The sequence below is a fragment of the Apus apus genome, chromosome 1, assembly GCF_020740795.1.
Source record: "Apus apus isolate bApuApu2 chromosome 1, bApuApu2.pri.cur, whole genome shotgun sequence".
In the NCBI taxonomy this organism is placed as follows: Eukaryota; Metazoa; Chordata; class Aves; order Apodiformes; family Apodidae; genus Apus; species Apus apus.
Genome location: NC_067282.1, coordinates 147,151,734 through 147,175,067, shown reverse-complemented (window position 1 = coordinate 147,175,067; position 23,334 = coordinate 147,151,734). Strand labels below are relative to the sequence as shown.

General features: G+C 43.1%; 1 protein-coding gene across 3 annotated transcripts in view; it reads right to left on the bottom strand.

Annotated features, from left to right (window-relative positions):
• TBXAS1 (thromboxane A synthase 1) overlaps window positions 1-23,334 on the bottom strand; it is a 256,201-nt gene that overhangs the window by 7,973 nt on the left and 224,894 nt on the right. For all 3 annotated transcript variants that reach the window (XM_051644014.1, XM_051644015.1, XM_051644016.1), the window contains one exon: window positions 5,259-5,347. In XM_051644014.1, coding sequence (XP_051499974.1) covers window positions 5,259-5,347 — 89 coding nt within the window. The remainder of the gene's footprint in view (window positions 1-5,258; window positions 5,348-23,334) is intronic.

The window sequence follows — 23,334 nt, the reverse complement described above, 5'->3', positions numbered from 1 at the left end:
AGCACCTAAAACTTAGCAAGGGATGCTTTTAATGATAGGGCTAAGTGTTCTGCTGCTGTTTCAGAAATACAACAAGTTCACAAGCCTTGGAAAACTGCATTTCACATAGACGCATCAAAGACAGGCATGATGTTAGCAACAAAACTCTCCAGTTTCCTCCCACCCTGTGGTGACAAGTGACAGAGTGGGACTGTCCCTAGGAACCTCATTGTGAGAGCAAGACTGAGAAAAGCCACCTGCCAAAGCTGAACTTGGGTTTGTAAACCTTGTAAAAAATGGTGTGTGGGTGGAAATGCATGGTGGCAGATCCTGATCCAGATCTTTTGGTGCTTGGATGGTCATTACAGACCCCAAACCAGCCCAGACCCAGGTGGCTGCCCTGCTAACTCAGACTAGGAGCTGTTTGCTGGCATCCGCTGGGAACACAGAGGTCAGACAACATGCAGGAGCTCCGTGGCTGCTCCCTGCATTGTGCTTGAGAAGTTGAACAAAGATTTCAGTTTCAGGGCTGTCAGTCTGGTATCATTACAGGAACACAGTCTTTCCTTGCTGTCACCCATCTCTCTCATAGACAAATAAATAACAGAAGCTGCAAACCTGGAACAAAACACTGGTATACTAAAATACACATTGACGAGCCATCATTATTACAAGAAATGTAAGGGCAATGAAGAGAGACTTCAGGGCCCTGGGACGGCTAGTTAGGGGGTCTGGAGCACAAGTCGTGTTTGCCTCCATACCTCCTGTAAGAATGGGTGGAGAGATAAACAGGAAGAGTTTACTTATCAATGAACGGCTACGAGACTGGTGCCAAAGGCAGGGCTTTGGTTTTTTTGATCATGGGCTGCTCTACGAGACACCTGGCCTGATGGTGGCAGGTGGGATGCACCTGTCCCAGAGGGGGAAAAGGCTTTTGGGGCAGGACTTAGCAGGGCTCATTGAGAGAGCTTTAAACTAGATGTGAAGGGGGAAGGGGAGAAACTGGGTCTGTTAGGGACAAACCCAAGAGAAACATACCAGGGCCTGAAGGGGGGTGGTCTAAGGAGGATTTGGTCCCACCAGTGGGCTCTACTTGCTTCCTGAAATGCCCGTACACCAATGCACGCAGCATGGGGAATAAACAGGAAGAGTTAGAGGTCTGTGTGCGGTCTAAGGGTTATGATCTGGTAGCAATAACAGAGACATGGTGGGACAGCTCACACGACTGGAATGTGGCCATGGATGGCTATGTGGTTTTTAGGAAAGATCAGTCGGTGAAGCGAGGTGGTGGAGTTGCTCTTTATGTGAGAGAGCAGCTAGAATGTATTGAGTTTTGTGCAGGGGCTGATGAGGGGCAAGTTGAAAGTCTGTGGGTAAGAATTAAAGGGCAGGGTGGTATGGGTGACACAGTTGTGGGGGTCTACTACAGACCTCCTGATCAAGATGAGGAAGTTGATGAGGCTTTCTACAGGCAGCTGAAAGCAGCCTCACAATTACAGTCCTTGGTCCTCATGGGAGATTTTAACTACCCCGATATCTGCTGGAAGACTCACACAGCCAGCCTTTCACAGTCTAGGAGGTTCCTCCAGTGCATTGATGACAACTTCTTAATGCAAATGGTGGATAAGCCGACTAGAAGAGGAGCGCTGCTGGATCTTGTGCTCACCAACAAGGAGGGCCTTGTTGAAGCAGTGGTGGTCAATGGCAGCCTTGGCTGCAGTGACCACGAGATGGTGGAGTTCAGGATCCTGTGTGGGAGGAACAGAATACCCAGCAGGACCAGAACCCTGGACTTCCACAGAGCAAACTTCGGCCTCCTCAATCAATTGTTAAGGGAAGTCCCATGGGACAGGGTGCTAGAAGGTAAAGGGGCTCAAGATAGCTGGACAACATTCAAGGACCACTTCTTGCAAGCACAGGATCAGTGTGTCCCAATGGGTAGCAAATCTAGTAAGGGAGCTAGGAGACCAGCGTGGTTAAAAAAGGAACTGCTGGGCAAACTCAAATGGAAAAGGAAAATCTATAGATCATGGAAGGAGGGGCTGGTTACTTGGGAGGAATATAGGACTGTTGTCAGAGAATGTAGGGAGGCAACTAGGAAAGCTAAGGCCTCCTTGGAACTTAACCTTGCAAGTCGGGTTAAGGACAATAGAACGGGCTTTTTCAAATACATAGCCAACAAAACTAATACCAGAGGCAATATAGGCCCACTGCTGAATGAGGTGGGTGCCCTGGTGACAGAGGATTTAAAGAAGGCAGAGGTGCTGAATGCCTTCTTTGCCTCTGTCTTTACTCCTACAGGCTTTCCCCATGAGCCCCAGTTTCATATAGCCGCAGTAGAAGTCAAGATAAAGGAGGAGTTTGCCCAGGTAGATGAGGATTGGGTTAGGGATCAGTTGCGTAATCTGGACATCCATAAATCGATGGGTCCGGATGAAATGCATCCAAGGGTGCTGAGGGAGCTGGCGGAGGTCATTGCTAGTCCACTCTCCATCATCTTCGGTAAGTCATGGGTAACAGGAGGGGTGCCTGAGGACTGGAGGATAGCAAATGTCACTCCAGTCTACAAGAAGGGCAAGAAGGAGGACCCGGGTAACTGTAGACCGGTCAGCCTCACCTCCATCCCTGGAAAGGTGATGGAACAACCTGTCCTTGGCACTATCTCTAGACATATCAAGGAGATGGGGGTCATCAAGAGCAGTCAACATGGTTTTACCAAAGGTAAGTCATGTTTGACTAACCTCATAGCCTTCTATGAGGAAATTACTAGGTGGATAGATGATGGTAGAGCGGTGGATGTGGTCTATCTTGATTTCAGTAAAGCATTTGACACCGTCTCCCACAGCATCCTTGTAGATAAGTTGATCAAGTATGGGTTTGATGATCAGGCAGTGAGGTGGATCAAGAACTGGTTGAAAGGAAGAAGTCAGAGAGTTGTAGTCAATCTGGCAGAATCTAGTTGGAGGCCTGTGACTAGTGGAGTCCCTCAGGGGTCAGTACGGGGACCGGTGTTGTTCAACATCTTCATCAACGACCTGGATGAGGGTACAGAATGTGCCCTCAGCAAGTTTGCTGATGACACCAAGCTGGGAGGAATGGCTGACACACCAGAAGGCTGTGCTGCCATTCAGAGAGACTTAGACAGGCTGGAGACTTGGGCAGGGAAAAACCTGATGAAGTTTAACAAGGGCAAGTGTAGAGTTTTGCATTTGGGGAAGAAAAATGTCATGCATCAGTGCAGGTTGGGGGCTGACCTGCTGGAGAGCAGTGTGGGTGAAAGGGATCTGGGGGTCCTGGTAGACAGGAGGATGACCATGAGCCAGCAATGTGCCCTTGTGGCTAAGAAGGCCAATGGCATCCTGGGGTGCATTAGAAAGGGTGTGGTTAGTAGGTCAAGAGAGGTTCTCCTCCCCCTCTAATCTGCATTGGTGAGGCCGCATCTGGAGTATTGTGTCCAGTTCTGGGCCCCTCAGTTCAAGAAGGACAGGGAACTGCTGGAAAGAGTCCAGTGCAGAGCCACAAAGATGATTAAGGGAGTGGAACATCTCCCTTATGAGGAAAGGCTGAGGGAGCTGGGTCTCTTTAGTTTGGAGAAGAGGAGACTGAGGGGTGACCTCATCAATGTTTACAAATACGTAAAGGGTGAGTGTCAAGAAGATGGAGTTAAGCTTTTTTCAGTGATGACCAGTGATAGGACAAGGAGTAATGGATACAAATTGGAGCAGAGGAGGTTTAAGGTGAATATCAGAAAAAATTTTTTTACTGTGAGAGTGACAGAGCACTGGAACAGGCTGCCCAGAGAGGTTGTGGAGTCTCCTTCTCTGGAGACATTCAAAACCCGCCTGGGCAAGTTCCTGTGTGATGTGCTCTAGGTGACCCTGCTCTGGAGGGGGGGTTGGACTAGATGATCTTTCGAGGTCCCTTCCAACCCCTATGATTCTATGATCATTCTCATCCTTACATGAATTTGGTGATTGTGGAAATGAGTTCTGAGGAAGAAAGTTCTCTGGCTAGTAAGTTCATTAAAAAAACAACCAACCAACAAACAAAAAAACCAACAAAACAACAAACTCATTCTATAATAAGCTTGGTTGCTACTGATTTTTCCCCTAACTCAACATTTTCTTTGTCATAGGCAATTAGCATCTTTCTGAGGCACTGGGCTGTCCTATCCATTCCACATCCATCAGACTAAAAGGCAGATCAATAAACACCACTGACAACACCAAGCAAAACTTCAGAACAACTTGGCTCTATTCTGATTCTGTTTCCCATCTGGGAAACATTGATTGTTTCCCAGTGTTTCAGCTGGAACTCAAAGATCCCTGACACTTTAGCTAGCAAAATAATGTCCACTTATGTACCATGTATAACATAGTAAAGCCCTCTCATCTCATCCAGGAGCAAGTATCTTTGACATTTATTCTCTGGACAATCCTGCAGATATCAATGGAAAAACCTCAATGTCTGATCTTTATGAACACATAAAAGAGAATACGATTTTAAGCTTTTTGATTTTAAGGTACTTGCTATCATGGGGTAAATTTTGCAAAGACTCTCATAGCAAGCTCAGTTTTAGTTCCTTTCCAGTCATCTGAATTTTTCTTCTGGCTTCACAAGAAGCATCTGAATTTTTCTCCTGACCACTTTGAAAAGTTCCATTCTTAACTTTTGCATTGATGCTCATGATAACATGGAAATTTGTCACTCGGTTTTCTAATTTCTTTACCCCTGCTATCAATTAATCAATGTCACTTAGTAAAATTAGTCTTGTGTGACTTGGGGCAAAACTTTCAAAATTAATGGATGTAGCCATTAGCTTAGCTATATCAGTATTATACAGTCCCAAGTGCAAAACAGTGGGGGTCCAAGTTGAACACATATGTAAAATACAGCTTTCTGAACCTGCAACCCTTCCACAGATCAGGGCCTTAATGACCAACAGGCCAGGGTAGGTCTTTGCTCCACACCCCTGAAGCCCCAGACATATGGAAGCAGCAGCACCTGCCTTTCTATGGCCCGTCCTGCTGCAAAATGGTTCCATCCTCTAACCTTGGAGGATGTGAAGAATGGTCAATCTGTTGTAAAAAACTGCCTTAGAAATATCAGTATTAGCCAGTTGTTTTTTTCTTCAAAAGCCACAATATATCTTTCAAATGCACAAGCAGTATTGATGTTGGCACCGAGACCAAGGGCACACTGGTTTTCCAACAGCAGATTTCCATTTTATAGAGCTAGGGATCTATCATGTGGAATCAGAAGGGGGAAAAAAATGATACCTGAATGCAGGTGGGTACATGCGCAATGTCTCTGCAATCACCATGTCCAGATAAGGAAGTCCTTGTACATTTTGGCAATCAGGGACCATCTGAAAAGGCAGGAAGAAAGGAACAATTATATTTTCTCACATTTAAGTGCCAAACCCATCTCAGACTAGCTTTTAAATAATCTGTTTTTACTGGGCATTTTTCCTGCAGAAGAACTTGATGTCTCATCTAAAACAGTAAATGATAAAATTATACAAAAATGTGGGCAGTAATTAAATGTGTGTATAACATTCCTTCCATCGTTAAAATGCTTTGGTGCGCAGCCCAGCTGAAGATATAATAATAAATCAACTTGCTATGAAGTATTAAAACCAGGGCATTACAGAGGGCAATAATAACTACAACAGAGTGATTGTTTTATACATGCACTAAAATCTGCACAGGACCCCTGTTTCTTCCCAAAGACAAGAGGGTGGCAGACCAGGAACACTCTGTTCACAAGAAATGGCAAGTCCTTTGATTACTCATATTGATGTTGGAGCAAACCCTTTGCCCTTTCCCAGTTATGTAAAGAAAGCAAAGTGCTAGTGCTGCAATGCACATGGAGGGCTAGGACATTGTACTGGAAGAAACCAGCACCCCGAGAAGGAAAGGCATGAAGTGGAGAAATGCTCTGCTGAGTAGAGGGGACTGAGGTAGAGCTCAAATCCCACCCAGCAGGACTGCAATAATGTTCAGGGAGAGAATCCTGCTTCCTCCCATGGCCATCTCTTGGGTGATGCAGTTGAATTTTGCATGGCAGGCAATGCCTGACCCCAAATTTCCATAAGCATACAAAACCACCTGGCCCTTGGCAACAAGTGGTGGGCACTAAGACCTAAAGAGGGCTGTAGCTCAGAAGACTTTGCCCTCTGACAAGCAGCAAACAGTGAGAGACCCCAAACTGAGGACAATTGCTAGCAGCAGTGACATGACTCAGAGCATGGCTGGAGGATTTCTCTCACTGTTACTTTCCTTGGAAAAAAGACATTTTCCCTGTCTTATTCAGTGCTCTCAGCAGAGGGCAGACAAAGTACATCTAATAACCTCATCAGGAAAGAGTTTTGTTTTAAATTAGAGCATCTCCTAAAGACTGACACAGAGTAAATTGGAGAAAAGCACAGACGTCAGACTAGACTAAACCTTTTATGAAGATTTGGGGCCCCTGCCGTTCACAAAGGGGGCTGGATTCCATCCTTCCTTTATTTACTACAGCACTTTTCATGTATAATGCATATTTTATTGAATTTTCATGCAAAAACATATGGTACATACTGAAAATACTAAGCAGAGAACAACTCCAGATGGTATGCAGAAAAGGCGTACAATAGAATGAGTATACCTAGCTGGATTAGGGTATCCCACTTATTCAGCACTAAGCCACCATGCACCATTTCACATTAACTGATCTTTTCTAGGAAGGAAATAGATACATTCTATTATCCCCATTTTTTGCCTCATGAAAGAAAAGCAAAATCAGATAAAGTAATTTGCACAGGCTAAGCAGAACCAGCGTGTCTGCTCGTCTCAGGGAAAAAGAGGCAACTCAGCTTGTCAACAGATGAAGTATTTTGTCACTATATGTAAAATATTATCAATACAGGAAGCAGAGACTGCACTGACAGCCTTTTATATTGCAGTAGTGACTACTAACTCTAACCTTTGGCTTTGGTCAAAGGACTAGGAGACTAAAAGTCACAAATGGCCACAATGTCATGAGAACCACAGCTAAAGGCTGTGCGAGGAGGAGCTGGGGTTCAGTAATTTCAATAGCTAAAACCAAAGACAGGAGGATGATTTTTATGATCCTTGTTTTGCAGGAAGGGATCTGAGGGCTACCTGATTTCGCACAGGAAATCAGTAGAAGAGGCTGGAAATTAACAGTGATCAGACTCAAATATCAGGCAAAACTATACTTCTTTGTGACCACATTGGTGCTCCACGCTTCGATGCAAATGCGTGCTGTGGACTGTAGTAATTTTTCTTTTGCTAATTTTACATCTCTTTCAGAGATGTAAAATTCAGAGAGGTGCTTTTTATACTGCTCTCCTGCATCTCTCTGAATCCTAGGTCAGCATCTGAGTGCTGTCCTTGCAATCCCTCCTGCTCTCATGGCCAGGTGGGCTGGGAGAAAAGTTCAGGCTCACAGTAAATGAATGGTGGAGCCAGGAGCACACCGTGATGTGTTCGATTCTCTGAGCTGTGGTCTTTCCACTGGGCCTTCCTGTCTGTCTCATAATCCCTCTACTTACTTCTGGAGTCAATAATTAAGATAATTATATGGTAACCTGATATAATAAGTAGCCACTAAATCAAACCATACATCAACAAATAATATAACACTAAATTATGGGAGCTTTGCTTTTCTCTTTCAAATAGCTTCTATACCTTCAGGGGATTAGCAGTTCAGAAAACACAACTAAGGTGCAAAACCAGCTGATTTTCCTTAGAAGAAAATTCCTTTTGCTTACATAAAGTAAAAGGGGTCGGTCAGATGGCAGCACAGTGAACTCTGCTATCGTGAGCATGGCAGACACATCAGTCATTTCCTACATCTGATGCAACTTAATTATTGGCTCTTCCATGCTTTTAGCATCAAAGTAGCTGGACTTAATTTAGTAGTTGTTTGCAAGGTCTGACCTATGGCTGTGTAAATTACATACCAGCCAAGTATCTCTATTTAGGAAGGACAGTTTGTTGCTTTTTTTTCCCTTTCAAAGAAAATATTTTCCATTTGTTTTTCCACTCCCTCTCTTCAAAATATTTCTTTAGCCAAGCACATTTCAAAGGAACCTAAATAGGATTTTCACCCTAAATATCCCTATTTATATCTTTCAACTGCTGGCAGTTTTGCTGAGATGGAGGGTGGTGTTGTGCAAAGATGCCACTCTAACCCCTTGCAAAGAAAAAACATTTACATTGCCTCTTACTCAAGATTGAGTGCTTTTTTATTAAGAAAGTGATTCTTTTCTGTAACAAGTAAAGATGCGGGGGTGGAAAGGAGGCACCACATTGCATGTAATAAAACACCCTATATTTTAATTTTGTAGCCACTGCTGTGCACAGCATTTTGTCTCATGTGTTGAACAGCCTTGTAGCATCTTTTTTTGTTGACATCAAAGTGAAATTGCCATGTAACATCTTGTGGCATTTCTCTGCATGCATGTTTCCCCAGTTTGATTTCTGATGGTGTGGTGGTACACCCTCACCCATCTCAGACCACTGAATCACTTCTGAGGCCCAGAAAACATCTAGTTCTAGTTTATAACTGACAGCAAATCCTAGGCCTCTATTCCTTCATAAAAGGTAGAAAAATTAATTCTTCACCCCACAGAGTACCCTGAGGTGAAACACCAGCAGTGATTATAACATTCCCTATGTGTTACAAGCAGGATGCTTGTTTTAATCCCCATATAAATTCCAAGAGAGATAAGTGTCTTCAGTCCCACCTCGGCTTTTCAGTATTGGCTTTAGCATTTTCTAGGCAGGCAAACCTATTTTTTGCCACCACCCACAGTTAACTTTTAATTCCTCAATGAACACCAAAGGAATCCAAGTGCTGACAGGAGAGGTCTGGCCAATCATCCTGCTGCAGTTTGAGATGTTACTGTTCCCAGTTGCTCACTCCTCTTTGCTGGCTGTGGTTAGCATCACCAGAGCCAAGTCAGCAGAAGGCAACATATGCCTGCACCTCAGTTGCTTCCATACAACGTCCAGCATGAACCCATCTTCAGCAGCAGTTTAAGATGAGATACTAACTTTTCCCCAAAGTAGCTGATGAACGAGACACAGATCCTCCTCTACCACCTCTGTTTTGGGGATGTTAATCCAAGTACACACTAGTGAAGAAGAGATTTCCACTCATCCCGTTGGTCATGGTCTGATGGCGCTCAGCAGCCGGAAATGAAAGAAATCAGAGAAAATGCTGGGTAGCTGACAGAGTGTGACATGCACCTGAAATCAATTTGGAAGCAGCAAAGACTGCAGAAACCACATTTCTCATCGCTATTGCTGCTCAGTCATGGCCTGAGACTGAACCGGCTGATACTTCATGGACAGGTGTGGCTGTGACAGTGTCCATGTCAGAGAGAAGACGTGAAGATCTGCTGAAGTTCAGATCCATGAGTTATCTGTGTATGTGTAGCTGCACAGCCCACATCTGCTCTCCCCTAAAATGTAGACTTTGGATAGCAGTTGGATAAGGGCAATAAGTCAAAACCAAGCCAGCATCATTCCCAGTGACTCTCAGCCAACCCCCTTTCAAATTGCCAAAAGAGCAATTCAGACCACATCCATAGCTAAGATTCACAGACAGGTCAATAATGTTTCATGATCAGATGGATCAAAAGCTGCTGATAGATCAAAGAATCTGCCTGAGTTTTTGACCTCTCTTTGGTCACCTCTAGGAGCTGCTCATCCCCTAACAGCACTAAAGCCTCTGTCTCATGCTCAGCCTGGGAGCAGGGGAAGAAATGCAAGATAACTATGACAAGTGAGGGTTGCCCCGTGACAACCTTGCTAACAACCGTATCAAGAAATGAAAGGTTAGAGGGCAGCACTCAAAATGCAGATCAATGGAAAAAGGGATGGGATGGTTCAACAGGCACCTATCTTTAACTCACTCAAAGAAAGCTTGCTGCATGTTTTACCACTTCCACAACAACATGCTGGAATACCCTTAGGGTACCAAACAAAATCCTCCCTACAATTTCAGGCAGCAGAAAAGGGACAAAATTGATGGAGTAAGATTTCTTGGCTTTATCCTCAGTATGTGGACCAAATACTAAAAAAATTCTTATGGCAGTCCTCATGTAATATGTACTGCAAAATCTTTCTGCTGTCTGTGGTCTAGACTGCACTTGCCCAGTGAGAAGTCTCTCTAAGGCATGGCATCAGGCAGAACCAGCCCTTGCTGCTGAGGAAACAGGACCCTGAAGCTCCTGAGTCCCACTTATCCCAGGAGGTAGGACATGGCAGAAAGTGGTGCTTTAAGATATACTACTTTAAGATAGAGAAGAGTCTAACTAAAATCACCAACTGTCTGTTGGCCATTTCCAGTTACACACGCCTACAGGAAGGGTATCTTGTAGCAAAATATTCAGTTCTTGGCTACAGAATTGAGAACAAGGTTCAGGAATGAAATATAGGACAAGCAGCCTAATTTCCAGATCAAGATGCACCAGCAAAAGGCCTCCTGACCTGCCTAGCATGTCTCTTCTTGAATCCTTACAGCATGCCTTGGTAGCACTAAGGTCTCAGCATTGTGCCTTCTCACATGGTCTCAGAAATTAACATTAAAGCAAGTCTTCAGCTCCCTCCCCTCATGCCTCTTTCCCCAGGAGCAAGCAAAGGCTATCTACAACGTCTACTCTCAGGCTTTGCTTTAGTTGCTTTATTCCACATGGGTTACCTGCCACCTCTCTCATCTACTTGGGTTGTCATTCAAATGGAAATGCAGCACAAAGGCTCTCACCCCCACCCTTTGTGGATGCTCACTGGGTTTGGGAGGGTTACTTTACTCATTGAGGCATTTCCCAAGCTGTAATAGCACTCAGCATTTTGGACATCTCAAATAAACTCCACCCAGCTCCTCCTAAAAACTCTGCCTGCCAAATAAATCTAGCACTACAGCTTTTTGTTCACATTATCTGCCAGTCACTCTCCCACTTCCTCTAACTCCACTCTTCATGTTCCCCTCTTGCTGGGTCCATCACCACAGAAGTCACCTGAGCACAGGCAGGTGCTGACTTACAGACCAAGTTCAGAGGTGGTGGGAAAGGACGGGACACCAGTCACACCCTGATAACCACATTACAATCAGACCTTGCAGCCAAATTCCCTCTGCTACTCTGGTGCAAATCCATGCAGCTCCCTGGGGTTGTATCAGTGCAAGGGAGAGGAAAATGTGGTTCTAAGAACATACCCAATAGTGCTCGGAAAGGAGCCAAAGCGTATTAGGTTACACCAGTGTCGACTCTCTTTAATGTTACTCCACTTTTTGAATCAAAGGCTTCAGCTCCTTACAGAATACAGACCTGCACTACCTCCAGTAGCTTTCATGGTGCTAAATCAAGGTCTTTGTAGCATCATTGTTCACAAGGAAGTTTTTTTGAGACAAAAATACTTCCTGAAACTAAACAGTGTCACAAAACCAAACAGATAAACACAAAAGCTGCAACCCTGCATTACTACTGACACATGGTGATCAGCAAGAACAGAACAAGTGCCATCACGTAGAAGATCTGGGGGGGGGAAAAAAAAAAAAGGTAGGAAAAGAGAAGAAAGTCACTAAGGAAATCCTTTATGAGGCAAGGTACAAATGGAAAGAAAGCAAAAAAATTCTGTTTCAATCTTAGTTTTGTAAATTTACTGACTCCACCTAGTTCCACATTCTGGTGCCAAGAGAAGTAAATGCTCTTAAATGAAAAGCAAATAACTAACTGGAGGTGAGACTGGGTGCCTGGGGCCTTCACAAAGGAAGGGCCAGGCCCCCAGTGTGCTGACAGTGCCTGGCCAGGTACATGAGTACCCTCACTATATTGTTGTGTTGGTTTTTTTAACCTAGGTTGGGTGGGGAAGAGTAGCTCTTCTCCAGAAGTGTCTCCCTACCTGTATGCAATGCCTGCCTTGCTCCAGCTATTTGTGGATGTGATATAATCCCTGGCTGTGCATTGTAGCAGGCTAAACCCATCAGAGGCAAGGAGATTGCTCATTTCTCACCTCCTTAAAAACCACTCAGCCCCCAGGAAATCCCCCTCAGTTCTCTTCTCAGCCCACCAAGGCTCAAAAGTCTCTTTCTGCACTTGTCTGACACAATCAAAATTTCTACTTGGGTGGTAGATATGCTGAATGGTGAAGGATCCCAGTGGGAGGGAGGCAAGGAGGAAATTAAACAGGAGAAAGGATTGCCAGAGGCCCAAAAGCCTGAGAAAGAGAATTATAAAACTGGGGTAGGTCTGTCCGAAGGGCATGTCACCAGTCCAAAGCACATTAAGCACTGAAGTTCGTGCAAAACTTAATCCTTCCTGTTATAGAAGTGCCCCTTCGTGGCTGCTGCAGATCTACAGGAATAAAGAGGAGGGATTTTTTCCCCTCTCAGGAGACATTCATGGTATCACACAAGGGCCAGATGATTTCATTTAATTGTTCCTTCTCCAGCTAGTATTTTCTGTATGGAGGTGACATTGCTCTAAATTAGGGCCTTGCATATAAAAGGTTTGTGTATTTAGTTTAATCAAATGTTCATTTTCTCATGTTACATTTATATTAAAAGGCATCAGCATGATTTTTCATGCTGCAAATAGAGGCTATCAGATGTGCTATGTAGTGAGGTCGTCTTCGGTTGTTCCTCATTTCTGTGGCCTCATACACTTGGCAGCTTTACAGACTGAGAGGTGACTCAGGCCCAGGCATGCAGTTTGGGAAGATATCCCCCAGAAAGCACAGTCCAGCCTATGAGGATAGCAGAGCTTTACACAAAATAAATTATTTTGGTAATTTGCACTTCTGCAGTTACTTAAATATGGGCTCGAGCCAGTGGCTGCTTAAGTCATTGGCTTCAGCAGTTGCTGGATGAGACCTTTTCTGAATTAGTAAACAGGCAAACAGTCACAGCAAGGGAACTGCAAGATTCTCCCATCATTCAGTGTAATTTTTATTTGCTCTGACAAGGGCAGGCCAGTTTTAATAACATACAACATTTATATAGTGTCTGATGCCTTGAAAACATTTTATATACATTAGGTGCAGTACAACAACAATAATAAAACTTTGCTTTCCATAGTTGTTTTTCCCCTGAGGTTCATGAAGCGTTTAGCAAACATTAATTAGTTGGTCATCTTCCAAATGCACGTGTGAGGTTCTTCTGGTAAATATTCCCTCCTTGTACACAGGGGACCAGCAGAGGTGCTGAAGACTTGAGGCCAACAATTTACAACCTTAAGAATCAAGCACCCACCAACTCCAGCCTTTGTAAGTAGCCTGATTTTTTTTCAGCTTCATTGTGTTCCCTGTGAGTAAACAGGAAATGCTGCTTGAAATGCATATGGTTAAAATGACCAAAAAAAGAGACAGAAATCCATTGCATGGCACTTAAATATGTCTTTGAAAAAAATATTAGTTTGTTTTTAGCTGTCGAGTTCATAACTCAGGCCCAACCTATCCTTGAGAAAGTGATGGTACTAAAAGTACAGAGAGTTAAGAAGATTTTTGGTGTTAGAACTCCAATTCTTTGCTATAGACTTCTGCACCTCCTATCTAATACAGATAAAATAAACAGGTAAAAGCCACACCTAGTCCTAGCTCCAAATTGTAGCATGTGGTCTTTCTACAAGGCATGAGGGAAAAGTTTGTTGCTGTTGAAACTTCTCACATTTTAGTGGAAAAGATGAAAAATAAAGGAAGAGGAATAAATAAATAAATCTGATCAGAGCTATTCAATGCCTTTTCCTCTTCTGCTCCCTCTGGAAAGTGCTGACTGCCTTGGGTACAAGGAAGATTTTTACAATTGGTATGTGAAAAAGCTTGATAGTGCTTCAGCTTTTCTGTTTTCTCCCTCCAAAGCATGAAGAGGATCTTTTCATAAAAACCCCTACATGCCAGTCCAAAACCCACTACCCCAAGCTCAGCGGGGAGCTGGCTGTGAGCAGGGGTGTCTGGTACCATGGCACTATCCTATGACAAACCTCTCTAGATATACAGATAAAGCTGTCTGCAACAAATCCTGGCAGATGCTTATTTAAGGGTTTCATTCCTTTTCTTTCCCTACTCTATCTCTTCTCCATCTGGGAATGCAGAAATTTCCCTAAGCCTGTTCACGCTTAGATTTAGTGAAGCCATCATGGTGTCATGTTCTGGCACTGTTTTGTGTCTTTGCTTTCCTCTACCCTTTGTAGAGCAGCATGGCATGGCTGTCCTTCTGTTTATGATTTACTTCACACAATGACTTGCTCCCGATTACACTGATAGGCACAGTAGGTTATTTGAGGGCCAACTGGACCTTTGTAATGACACACAAACAGTGTCCAAATCTTGGGAATGTTTCCAAAAGCAAAAAAAAAGCCAGTGGAAAATCTCCACTGGGACCTCCCCCAGGAGAGCCTTCCTGTCCTTAATCCCAGGAAGTAAAACCAGAAATCTAATTCTTTATCTGGAATTTTTCTGCAGCTATTAGTGTCCAAGCGATCCACAAAAACAGAAGTGAATACAAGAATTGAAACTGAGACCTGGGTCTTTCTGACAGTTAAAGATGCACATTGGAGAAGAGATTATAAAGAACCAGGAAGGACCTGGGAAGTGCAGGCGTTTGGGATGCTCTGCATACTCCCGCGCGTAGGGAGCTCCCCTCCCCCCCCTTATACTGAATCACTGGCCCCTGGGAGCACACAGGAGTGAGGGGTAGAAAAAGCACAACTCAAAAGAGCTGCAGGATGAAGTCACAGGGTCAGCAGTGAGAAAATACAGAATTAACTTGTAATCTGAAGAAGGTCACTTCTAGCATGTTTTAGGATGATATAAGACATCACAGGGAAGGCAAATGGAACGTATTGCTCACAATTTCTTCTGCTGTATGAGTAAGCTGCTTTGGCCTTTATTATTTATTACCTCACAGTCCCACAACAATCCTGTTGTGAAGACCAATAATGCTGTGCTTTCTCTATTGCTTCTCAAAGATATTTTTGCTTTTTGAACCTGACCCTTTCCTGTCTCAGTGCTTGGCCACCTTGCTCATGTACCTCTCTGCATTTCCAAGGACATCTTTATTATTACAATTCATAGAATCATAGAATGGTTTGGGTTGGAAGGGACCTTGAAGAACATCTAGTTCCAAGCCCCCTGCTAAGGGCAGGGACACCTCCCTAGACAACATTGCATTGGGAAACCTCTTCCAGTGTCTCACAACCTTCATAGTGAAGAATTTCCTCCTAATGTCTAACTTAAATCTTCCCTCTTCCAGTTAAAGCCAGTTACTTCACTTACAGCCTCACTACTTTAATTCCCAGTCTTTCATCCTTTCTTCTTTTTCAAAGCTCTATTCTGCACCCAGGCACAAAAACTCTGGGGTGCATGACAACCAGGCCAGCACGGTGGTACCTACCTGGATTTGTGCCAGCCTTGACATGGAAGCCACTCAATCCAGATGCCACTGAGACACAAAGGTGCCACCCACAAAGTGTCAGATTTCCTGAATCGTTCAGCACGAAAGAAAACGTTTAAGCCAGAAAAGTGCATAAACCACAGCTTTCTGCAGAGGATTCATTAGCATTTTTACCCATATAAAATACCTTATAATACCAAGTTGTGGCTACAGATACTGAACTATAGATATCTGTAGATGGGCTAATACGTGGGGAGGGATTTTTGAAGAGTACCAAGATGGAACACAGCTGTAGGCTTTTCCTGTAAAGGACCTATCACACACACAAGAGCAGCTAGGCATAATCAGAATATTACCAACCCCAATCACTCAAACTTATATGAGGCCCCAACATACTTGGAAATTGGCTGGAAAACACATGAGATTTATGACAAACAATAATATTGTGAACTTAATTTGCCTTCTGGCTTCTGAACTGGGATTCATGTTTCCACTCTTATTGCTTCAACTAGAACTTTTTACCTTATTTTTTTTAATTATTTTTTTTTCTTCTTCTTTAATTGGTTGGTTTTATGTTTTAATAATTAAAGATGAGATTCTGATTATATACCTGACTTCAGTGTTGAGTGATTTGAGAGAATACAGAAGAAAGAACACCCAGAGACATGCAGTGCAATGGCAGGATGCTGGTAATATTCCATTTACAGAGCACTATGAGCCAACCCTGCCTGCCCTTTTGGCCATCTGCTGCTAGTGCTTGGCTAGAATCACACAGACCTTTTTTTAATTATTTTTTAAAAAGAAAATGGTGAACTTCAAGTGAAAAAGTATCACCCAAGCATGAGATGCCCCTCAGAGTGCCAACAGTTATGTAGAATGCATTTTGGGGGGACATTACTGCAAGAGGGTCCTCAGGGATTAAGCATCCAACCTCCTCTGAAAATGCCAGACTTAGTACCTTGGCAAAGCTTGACACAGAATGAGATTGAAACATGTAGACAAAGTAAATGGGGGGGAAACAGTGCTGAATCTATATATAGCTGTTGTTTTTTGTTTGTTTGTTTTGGTTTTTTTTCTGCTGGGTAGTAGAGGGTGATGGGGAAGGGAGGAAGTGAGGGGAAGCGAGGGAAAAGAAAGATAAATTTTGGTTGCTGCTGTCAGACGCAGATCCACTTATCTGTGGCTGAAGCCCAGACAGCTGTGTGACTCTAAATGAAGAAAGTGAATTAAAAAGTAAAAAATAAAAATCAGAAAAAAAAAAACCACAACAGACAACAACAACAACAAAAAAACAAAGGAAAAAAAACAGGACTTCATGCTTCCCACACCTACCCTATCTGGCTGAGAGACTATCTGGCTGATGCAGGGTGCTTATTATTTCTTTGAGTTTCATGTGTATAAAGAAAACTACAATTCTTTCTAGTGAACAAGCAAGATAATCACAAAGCCAATGGCACGTTGCTGCTATTCCAGCTTTGCTGCTCTCGTTTATATAACATCATGCAACATCTTCATAGTCACAGTCATATAATACCTATGATGCACTACAGGAAAACGGGGTTTGGATTGATTATGAAGAAAAAGGTTTTGGAAAGCAGACTACTTGGGATCATATTCTGCCTGAGTTACACTTCTTGTAATAAATGTGTTCAGAAAAGCTGCAAGCAGATGCGATTCCCTTTTGCACCTCTGCATACTTGGACCTGCTTTCTGCCAGCGTAACTTAGAGCAACCTTGTGGTGTTCCCTGCCTTAGTTCCCAAGGCATTTGCAATGCAGTTCAGAAGAGCCAGAGTATCTTGCAATTTAGTCCATACTCCCTGCTTTTGTAGCACGTTTGCTTCCCTTTTCACATTATGGTACAGTAAGAGAGATTGGTACTAGTATTTTTTGCCTTTCTTCATGTGCACACACATGTATGCGTGTGTATTTTCTGATAGAAACTATAGAATATAGAATCTATAGAAATCCATCAATTTGAAATGGTATAAAAATGACTAAAAAAATAATCCAGACAATTTATATCTCAGACAATTCGAAGTGTCAGTGCTATGAAGCCAGAAAATTCATACCAAGTCCTATTTATCTAGGTCAGGATGTGGGAAGACTTTTTTTTTTTTTGCATTCTGCATAGGCACATCACTGCTTTTGCTCCTTGGTACTACACAGGCAGGGAGCTGAAGAGCCAGGGAAGATGATGGCTTGGACCTGATAGAAAAATCCCTTTTGTGTTCCTTATAATGGAGTCTTGTCTCATCTCTACCACAAGAGACGCTTCAGCCAGTATATTACAAATGCCGTGCTGACAGACAGGGCACGTACGTAGCTCTTCCTTGGTGCCACATCACCACTGCCCGTTCTTCGAAACAGAAGAGAAAAGCAGCTGGCAAAGCAAGGAACAAGTCAACAAAAAGCTTCATTTATCTCCAACGTGACAGCGGGAAATGCAGGGTCAGATTCCAGGCACATTATTACGATGGCAGGAGGAGCACAGGGAGAAGCTGCTGCATGGCAAAGCCATGGGGCTCACAGTCAGAAGGTCAAGTCCTGACGCAGCTTTCCAAGAGAATTTGGGAAAGACTATTCCTCTCCTCCAGCACTTTTACTAAGGCCAGTAAACCTTAATCATGAGACTGAGCGGATACTGCTGGAGTGCTCAGAGGCAGGCAGATCTTGGCAGATAATACAGATATTATACAAAATACAGGTAAATCTTGAAAATTGTGGACAGACTCCCAGAACAGAAATTTTACACATTCCTTTGTGTAAATAAAAAAGTGAGCATAACCTGCCATTAGAGCTTTGCTTTACAATGTGCAGTTGCAGGGGGGGAAAAGTTGTAATGGCTGTTACCACAGAATCGCAGAAACACCAAGGCCGGAAAAGACCTTTAAGATCATCAAGTCCAGCCTATCACCTAACACCAGCACATGGGCTAGACCATGGCACTAAGTGCCACATCCAGCCTTTCCTTGAACACATCCAGGGCCGGTGCCTCCACCGCTTCCCTGGGAAGTCCATTCCAATGTCTAATCAATATACACACACCCACACCCCAACAGCAAACAGGCAAAGAAACTCATTGTTTGCCTACCTTTGCATGACAAAAAAACAGCTGTAATTTGAGGTTTCAGGAATCTGTTTTCATAGATCATGTATCTATGATGCCCTCAGGTCCCAAACAGAGGTTAGGATCCTTCCTGCTCCCTGCACTTCTGCCCTCTCAAATTCTGATGAGCATGGAAACTGCTGCTACTATAGGAGCTCTGGAAGAGGAGCTGCACCAAAAGTGCTCATCAAGCAGTCTCTAGGATGGGTTTCTACAGCCAGTGGCAAGGTGCAGAAACTGGGCTCTTGCCAATCTCATGTCCTGTGCTCCCCAAAATCCAGAGGGGAAGTTGCTTGGACAAGGCAACTCTGCATATCTCTTCTCCAGCCTGAGCAGTGCTTCCTACTTCCTATTTTTTCCATCATGCATTTCCTATTTCATTAAGGGGAGTTATTAATCAGGTGACCCAGGACTGATGAAGCTTCCAATGAACCCGGCATTACCACAGCAAGGGATGGAGCCAGTGCCCTGCTTGGTGTTGGTGTGCTCCCTCCTTGCTTGAGCTGAAAGATGGCTCATGTTTGGAGTCCTGTATCAGGTTCCTGATGGGATGTGGCATGCTTGGCTCAGGGGCAAATGAAAAAGGATATAGGCTCTTCTGTCAGCTTGACTTGGTCTTAATAATGTTTAAATATCTGAAGGTCACTAAATTACAGAGCACAAAAATTTGGCACAAAGGCCTTTCTCTAAGATTATCTAGGTTTGCTGAATTAACACAACAAGACAAGAGAATAAACTGAACTGAGCAAAACCAACAGCCACTGCTAAGATGTTATTCTTCTCATTAAGTCTATATGCTGAGCTTATGGAGAAGGCAGCATTTCCTGTCTCTCTTGCTGACAGCTCAGTATTAGGGCACAAAGGCAGGTCACTGTCCTTGCCGATATGGTAAACAAAGATAAGAGCTGAGAGCAGTGGACTATTTTTTTAACCCTGATAATTCACTCAGAATAAATTCCATTGTGGAGAGATTAATTGTTTACTTAGCACTCCTCAAAAGAGCTCACCAGGAATGCAGTCTCCTTCCCATCGCTGGACACAAAACATGCGTTTCAGCCGAAAATAGTAGCCAGGACTGCTCAGGGCATCTGTTACTTGTCCCTGGATTCATGTGTATGAAATGTAAGCGGACCTGGTAGGAAAACACAGCCCCGAATGTTTGCCCAGATCTACTTGTTATCCTGGGTTGGGAACTTACACAGATGTCTTCAGTGGGCAGCCGTACTCATGAAAATGCTTTGCCAAAACGCCAACAAAAAACCTCATTTGCTTTCCTTTTTGTGCTTGCAAAATATCTGCATCAGAGCAGTGTAAGAATGAAAAACACTGGTATATTTCCTGACGCTCTTAGTAGAAGGATCATACTTCCCTCTACCTGCCCCAAATAAAACTGCCCCATCCCTTTCCCCTAACAGCACATTGCCCCAAATGCAGACATACCATGCTACTACTGGGGGAAGCATGCAAGAAAGACACCACTGCCAACAGCAAAGATTATCTTACCTTCTCCATACAATGGCTCAGCGACTTAAAGTAAGGGACAGTCTTAGCATCAGACCTACAGCATCAGAGAAGTATTTGGGAGCTGTGGGTGCTGCCACCAAAGCAGCCATTTAATCCCACTATGGCTCCCCTTCCCACTTGGGAAGCAGCAGTAAAACCTCTCCCGTAGATTGCCTGGGATGTCTCTGAAGGTTGCATTTGGTAGATGTCTCCTAGCAGTAGCAGACCTAACTGCCAACCCAACTGGATTAGATTTAGGCAAACTGTCCTCTGGAAGAGCATAGAGTCAGGACTGAAGGAACAACAAGGGATTTCTCATGGTTTGTGCTGTACATCTGACCTTCCCTACCATCTCACAGGGCCACCAGACTTAAACGGAGACAGGAATCTCTTTTCAGGACACAAGGACGTTTGTTGCAATGCAATTCTTAAACATGTGCTTACTGGTTACATCCTAGGATTGGTAGAGATGGATTACCTATGGCCTTGGGCTGCACTGTAAAGTGATTGTGAGTTTAAAATGTTTCTACTTTATTTTCTGAAAGAGCTATCAGCTTAGCTGCCTTTAAAGTTCCCAACAGCGTTCTTGAGGATAACTTTTGTAACCTGATCTCATCTTCAAAGCCTTCATTGTAGCTCTTACAGCACTGCAACACTGATAGGATGTACATGTCCATATTCCTCTTGCATGTTTGCAGGTCACTGCTTCTCCTGCTCAGTGGGTGCCAGTTGCTCTATTGATTGCAGCAGACACCTATTTGTTCTTTTTCAGCTGTTCTCATAGCTTCTTTTTAGCACCTCTCTTGCCAGATAATCTAGCAACTCAAAATACAGAAGTGAGTTCTGCATCTGTTCCAAGGAAAGTTTTTCCAGGACCACTCAAAAGAAGCCAAAAATATGGAGGAATCATTTATAAAGGCCAGTACACACTGTACCAGCATACCATGCAGCTTCTGATACTCAGGTCAGTCAGGGTTTATCAATATAAGCAGTGGTTCTTGCTGCACTGAGTGGTCATTCCACAAACAAAAGCTGAGGGGTTGAGGAGTCCTGAAGAAATTAGCAGTAACCTTAAGCTATTCCTCTGTATCACAGTCACTCATGGGAAAGAAGAGGTATGCCTGCCTGTGGTCATCACCCTCAAAACACGCTGGAGGGGGTGCCTCCTGCTCCTCATTTTATATGCTTAATATCAACCTGAGACCCTGCAACCACACATCTATACTCTGTGCTATTTGTATAGTATATAGCATATCTGTATTGATAAGCTATTTGGTACATGCTAGAGTGGTATATACTGACTGATAGAATGGTGCTGGGGCTAAACTCAAGCAAAGACTACTTAAAAACTGATAACATAATAAAGCAGGAAAACCCATGTCAGTACAAGCACACTTTTACTGACTCCTTTTACTGGACCCATTTATCCCAATACACCGAGGAGAAGAAACAATATCATCAGGACACTTTTGCCAGTGAACTGTATATATGCTATAATACACCTCAATGCAGATATGCAGTAACTAGAGCTCATAAATGAGCATTGGTTGAAGAACCACATGGTATGTCTGACCTGTGTAAACACAAGGCTACTAGAAACAGAAAACACGTCCCTTCCAGGTAAGTATATGAAACACACTCTACACAAACTAATGCAGTAGGTATGAGCCCTAGCAACTGCTGTGGCATATTGCCCCACCAATGTCTACCAGTTTTCACAAATCCACATTGACACAAATGCTCATGACTTGTCTGCAATTCCTCAAAAGGATCTTCGTTTAAAAAAGAAAAAAAACCTACAAATGTCAGTGCAACATCTGAAAAAAGCACAGTAAATGGATTGATAGAATTTCTCCAACCTGTGTAAGTCATTAGCAGATCTATTAACAGAAACAAAAAGGAATCAGCCCCCTTTTAAACACTGGTGATGGAAAAGAACCATAGAGCACATCCCCTGATGGCAGACTTGCCTAATTTGGCTAATAGACTGATTTAGATTTTGTATAATTGTATCAGTTCAGAAACCTTTGTAATTAAAACAAAATTAAAGTATCATGTAAAGGCGTTAGACCAAACTAAAGATGCTGGTACAGGAAAAAAGAAGTTATGCTGATAGAAGCAGTTTTCTACTTACGCATTTCTATGTATGCTAAGAAGTTTCATGGCATTAACTGCATTGGTTTCTAAATTCTTATAGGTATGAGCTATAGCTATATGATGTATATAGATATGTAAAGCTATATATACACATGTGTACACCTGCCCACATCCTGTTCTCCCTTTAATACTGCACACAGAAATTTACTGTTCCTTTCTGTAAGAGCTGCCATTTCAGTAATCTGTAATACAGAAAGGCAATTTATATACATTATTTTCCAACAAAGATCTAATTTGAAAACACGACCCAAAAAAGGGTAGATGAATAAAGCACCCATCCACACGGTACTGACTGAAGTTTTCAATCACAAGCCACTTCAGAAATAAGCAACAGAGTCCTACATTAAGATGCACACTCACACAAACACACATGCATGCACATACGCACACACAAAGGAGAGACTAACAGTTATTTATATTTCCTACTTTGAGAGACAGGAAACCTCCCTTTGCATCTGCTTTTTTCTCACTAAGAAGAATAATTTTTAATTACAGTCACTTGGCAGGAAGCCAATTTTGATTATTTTTTTTTTTATGACATCTGTCTAAGCATTTTTAAACTTCCTGCTCAGTGTAACTTCCTTCATTTCATAGACCAACACCCAGTTACAGCAGAAAATAAAAAGGAGTAGCAAATGATTTATTCATTTTTCACGTTAACTCTTATCAGGTAGATCAAGTGGTTCATTGTTCTGAGAACTGATGGTACAGAAACCAGATTTACAGGGGGAATTTAGGACTCAAACAGTCTGGGAAAGGAAAAAAAAAAAAGCAAAAAAAAAAAGCATGCATGGAAAAAACCAACACAGTTGTAACTTAACCCTAAAACAACTCATCAGTTCTTGTTTCTAGGTTCGGCTAGGCTTTTTTTTTTTCAGAAAAAAATAAATAAATTTGAGAATAGGGCAAAAGTTGGGGCAACAGACTTGAAACTGAGAACAGGAGGTGTCACAGCCAGTGGACATCACCTACACCAGCTTAATACTGGGCATTGGTGACATTCTTCTGAGCTTGGTCAGTGAAAGCAGAGGTAGAGTCTGGACTTCAAGTACACATGCCAAGCTGGCATATTCCCCTGCTTCAGTCAGGTAACTGGGACAGGAACAAGAACTCCAGAGTTAAGTAACAAAACTGACTGCAGAAAAAAAAAACCACAACAACAAAGAATTTTTTTGATGCTAAGTG